Source organism: Pelmatolapia mariae, linkage group LG2 (genome assembly GCF_036321145.2).
Source record: "Pelmatolapia mariae isolate MD_Pm_ZW linkage group LG2, Pm_UMD_F_2, whole genome shotgun sequence".
Taxonomy (NCBI): domain Eukaryota; kingdom Metazoa; phylum Chordata; class Actinopteri; order Cichliformes; family Cichlidae; genus Pelmatolapia; species Pelmatolapia mariae.
This window is the reverse complement of record NC_086228.1, coordinates 14,804,114-14,807,940: the sequence shown is the minus strand read 5'-3', so window position 1 is coordinate 14,807,940 and position 3,827 is coordinate 14,804,114. Positions and strand designations below refer to the sequence as shown.

Sequence of the window (3,827 nt, the reverse complement as noted above, 5' to 3'; positions counted from 1 at the left end):
ACAAAAGTGACAGAACGACTAAATTCACATGACGGGAAGAGATTGTTGCTGGTTCTGTCTTCCTCCAGACTTTTCAATAATGCAGAAATGCTGGTGGCTCTATTCTAATGGCTATTAACTCTCCCTTTTTTAGGAGAATACTCCAGCAGAGGGAAACAGATGCATAAACATTTCAGGGCATCTTTCTCCTCGGCAGCAACAGACTCCTCCTATTCCCCACGTCCAATTAGTTATTATGGTCCGGCCCTTTAAGACGCAGCAGCGGGTCAGCAAGTAGTGTAGTGTTTCTCTAATTGAACTTCGCCCAATCAACAATAACTCGTTAGCAGTCGCTTTCTTTTTCTCTCTGCCTGTGAAAGCTTTCTTGCCTTGCAGGGTTTCACCCCCTCCAGCCGGTTACTTCCAAAAGATCTACATGGAACTTGGCAGAGGAACTGGGACTCTCTGAAGGGAATATAGTCCGGCTGCCTTTACAACTACGCCCGAAGCATGGTTATTTTGGAGGAAGGCTCTTACACGAGCTAAGTTGCAGCATTCGTTTCAAAATATTGTGGAGGTCTACGAGAGCACCAGAGGTAAACTTGTGGACGCTTAAATCTGCCATTTGAATGAAATAATCAACTTTCCTGAAAGCAGCACTTCTTCGGGACTGCGATGACCTCCAGTAAAGACATGAAAGCAGGTTCTGTGTTGCAGTCCGGCGGCGAGGAGAGGAGGCGGGCTCCCTTGGACCAGCTGCCGCCGCCGGCCAACTCCAACAAACCGTTAACGCCTTTCAGTATTGAGGATATCCTTAACAAACCCTCCGTGAAGAAGTCGGTCGCCAGTATCTGTCCGCCCAGAGTGCTTGAGAAAGTGACGGGCTCCAACTCAGCGAGGAACGGGATCACCACTCCGTCCTCGCCGCTGTGCGCGCTGGAGGAGCTGGCCAGCAAAACGTTTAAGGGTCTGGAAGTCAGCGTTATCCAGGCAGCGGAAGGTAAAAACTTTCTTGACCCAATTCTGAATTTTCGGGAAGGCAGGATAAGCATTCAAACTAGTTATTAAGGGGAACAATGCGGTACAGTACAGTAAATGCGGGATTCAGAACTAAGGTCACTGCTAGCTGGGTTTGTTTTGACTTTTTAATACAGACATGCTAGGACAGCTGTATGGGAATGCGTGTAGAATTCAAGATAATGAAAAGGACACGGAACATTTACGCATGCAAATATGCGTGCTTATCATACATAAACTGATGTAAGTGGGTAATCTTTTGAATATGCTCGTGTGTGTTGTCAAAACATCAAATACCCACTATGGCCTGCTGCATGCAGTGCTGCGTTGGATTAAATAAACAGATTTTTTTTATTATTTTTTTTTTATTTTTTACAACTGACGCTATTTTACATCCTGATTCCTGATGTAGGCCTGCAGCAGAAATACGTAAGCATAGCCATTCTTAGTCAACTCACTTATTTTTTGCTTGGCTAATGATATGGTGGGAATTGAAAGGTTATTCTGCTTTCCAGTGCAAATTTACTTTTTTACACAGTATTTAAACCACTCCAAAATGATCGCATCAGTGGTTACCTTGATTCTGCAGGGTAAAATTTAAATGTCCTCATTAGAAATTAAGGGTGATAAATAGTTTGCTACAAGGAAAATATCAAAAGCAAGCCTGCAGAGCGTGGTCAGGCCTGTTCTGCACTGCCCTCTGTTGCTGTTGGAGTTTGAGGGTAAGTGACTCTTGCGGCTATTTCATCCCTCTTGTTTTTCTTCTCCCACTCATCCAAGGTCGTGAGCATCTAAATGCTTTTGGACAGAGGCAGACGTCTAAGAAGAGGAGAAAGTCGCGGACAGCCTTCACGAACCACCAGATTTACGAACTGGAGAAGAGGTTTTTGTACCAGAAGTACCTTTCTCCGGCCGACCGTGACCAAATCGCGCAGCAGTTGGGACTCTCCAACGCGCAGGTCATCACCTGGTTTCAGAATCGCAGAGCTAAACTCAAGAGGGATCTGGAGGAGATGAAAGCAGATGTCGAGTCGCTCAAGAAAATCACCCCACAGACCCTGCAGAAGCTTGTCACCATGGACAACATTGAGGACCCCCAGAGTGGGGGCCCCGGGGCCAGATCGCCCAGTATCTCCCCGACTTCTCAAGGACACCGGGCCTTCCCACAGTCCCCCTCCTCGTCAAGAGACCAAACCACGGATGAATTCTCGGAGGATGACGAGGAAATCGAGGTGGACGATTGACAGTCAGGGGGGTCTGTGATTTTCATAAGCAGCAACAACAACAAAATATCAAAAGGGGACATTTTTCTTGCCAAACTTTTGCACGGATATTGACAAGAGGAGAATACACACATATATAAACATTTCGGGAAAGTTTTTCCTCCCCCATTTTTCTTTTCCTCGTCATGTTAATTTATTATTGGAACTTGTAAAGCCTTCCGGGTCTGTCATTTAAGTTTCACCACAAAAAATCTGAGGAATCCCTGCTATTCTTTCAGACAGACCAAATTGTTATGGTACAGGAAGACTGATAATTGTATAGACTAAACATTTAAATATACATTTTATTATTTCGTGATTCAAGGGGGTGGAAAAGTTGTGCAATTATTTTTGCCATTTATTCGCCTTTTTTTTAATAAAATTAATCGGACGTGACAAATATTTAAATCACACCCCCTATGATTTTTTTAAGCAAATACAACCCAACTTGTAGGTTCATCCTACCTTAAGAATAGACTTATTTTTTTGTCCTGAGAGAAAGGTGTCTCTGCAAGCTTGGAGGCCTATTCGCAGCGCAAAGAAGGCGTCCATTGCTATCGACTGCAAACTTTTACACGCTCTGAATTCTGTATATAGATCAAACATCCTATGCGATAATTTTATTGTAACATTCTATTTAATCAGCATCTATGTAAATAAAGGTTATATGGTATTTCAAGAAGCTTTCCGCGCTGTTGGATGTGTGATTGTGCACATGAGCCCAAATTTAAAAAATAAACCACAGAGTTAACTGAAATAAAGGGGGTTTGATTTTACATTTTAGAGGGAGGAAAATGGGCCATAATCCCTGTTTTCTATAAAGAAATCTTCTATCATAAAAACGCTCTAAATAGAATTAAAACAACCTCTGGATTTGCTTTGAGAGTTTAAGAAGACACATAAAACATTCACCCTAAAATTTGCTTCGCTTGGTAAAAACGGGACTTTCTGAATAATTGACCTCTGCTTTCAAGCCTGAAGTGCCATGACTTCAATTAGCAGCCGTCCACCGCCTTTATTCCCATTCTCTCCACCGGCTTTGAATACATCTTGTCGCAAGAAGGTCCCGGTCTGGCTGCGGTGTTAAGAAAAGCTTGCCTCCACCCCTGCGCCATATGTTTTCTTCCTCCTTCTATGAATCGTCTTTAACACAACTAGTGGACATGATTGATTAGGTTAACCCGCCTTTGCCTTGCATAAAACAGCTTCCACCGAGCCGTGGGCAATAATGGCACGCATCTGCCACTCTTGACTCGGGTTTGTTTGGAAAAAAGGAGAAGAAGGCACCAATGAATAGCAAATGGGTTAGTGTGAGGATCCTAATGAATAAACCTCAATGGGAGGCAGGGGAAATGCGACGTGCTGCTGCTGCTGCCAGCCGACCATTTGCAACAGTTTTGTAGCCACACCAAAAGTTTGGTGAATGTGTGTTAGTGAGGGAGGGGAGGTGGCTGCTGTTGTAGTTTATTTAATGACAGAACGTAATTTATCGTAAATTGAGTTCTCCTTAAGCTTATGTTCAACATAAAAACCGTCCTGCAGGATTTTTAAAATCGCTTTTCCGCGCTT

General features: G+C 43.6%; 1 protein-coding gene across 1 annotated transcript; it reads left to right on the top strand.

The window, feature by feature from the left end:
* Positions 1–654: 654 nt before the first annotated feature.
* lbx2 (ladybird homeobox 2) lies at positions 655–2,240 on the top strand. The gene is made up of 2 exons (XM_063485215.1): positions 655–979; positions 1,777–2,240. The coding sequence occupies exons 1-2, from the start codon at positions 655–657 to the stop codon at positions 2,238–2,240; spliced, it is 789 nt and encodes a 262-aa protein (XP_063341285.1).
* The last annotated feature ends 1,587 nt before the right edge of the window (positions 2,241–3,827 follow it).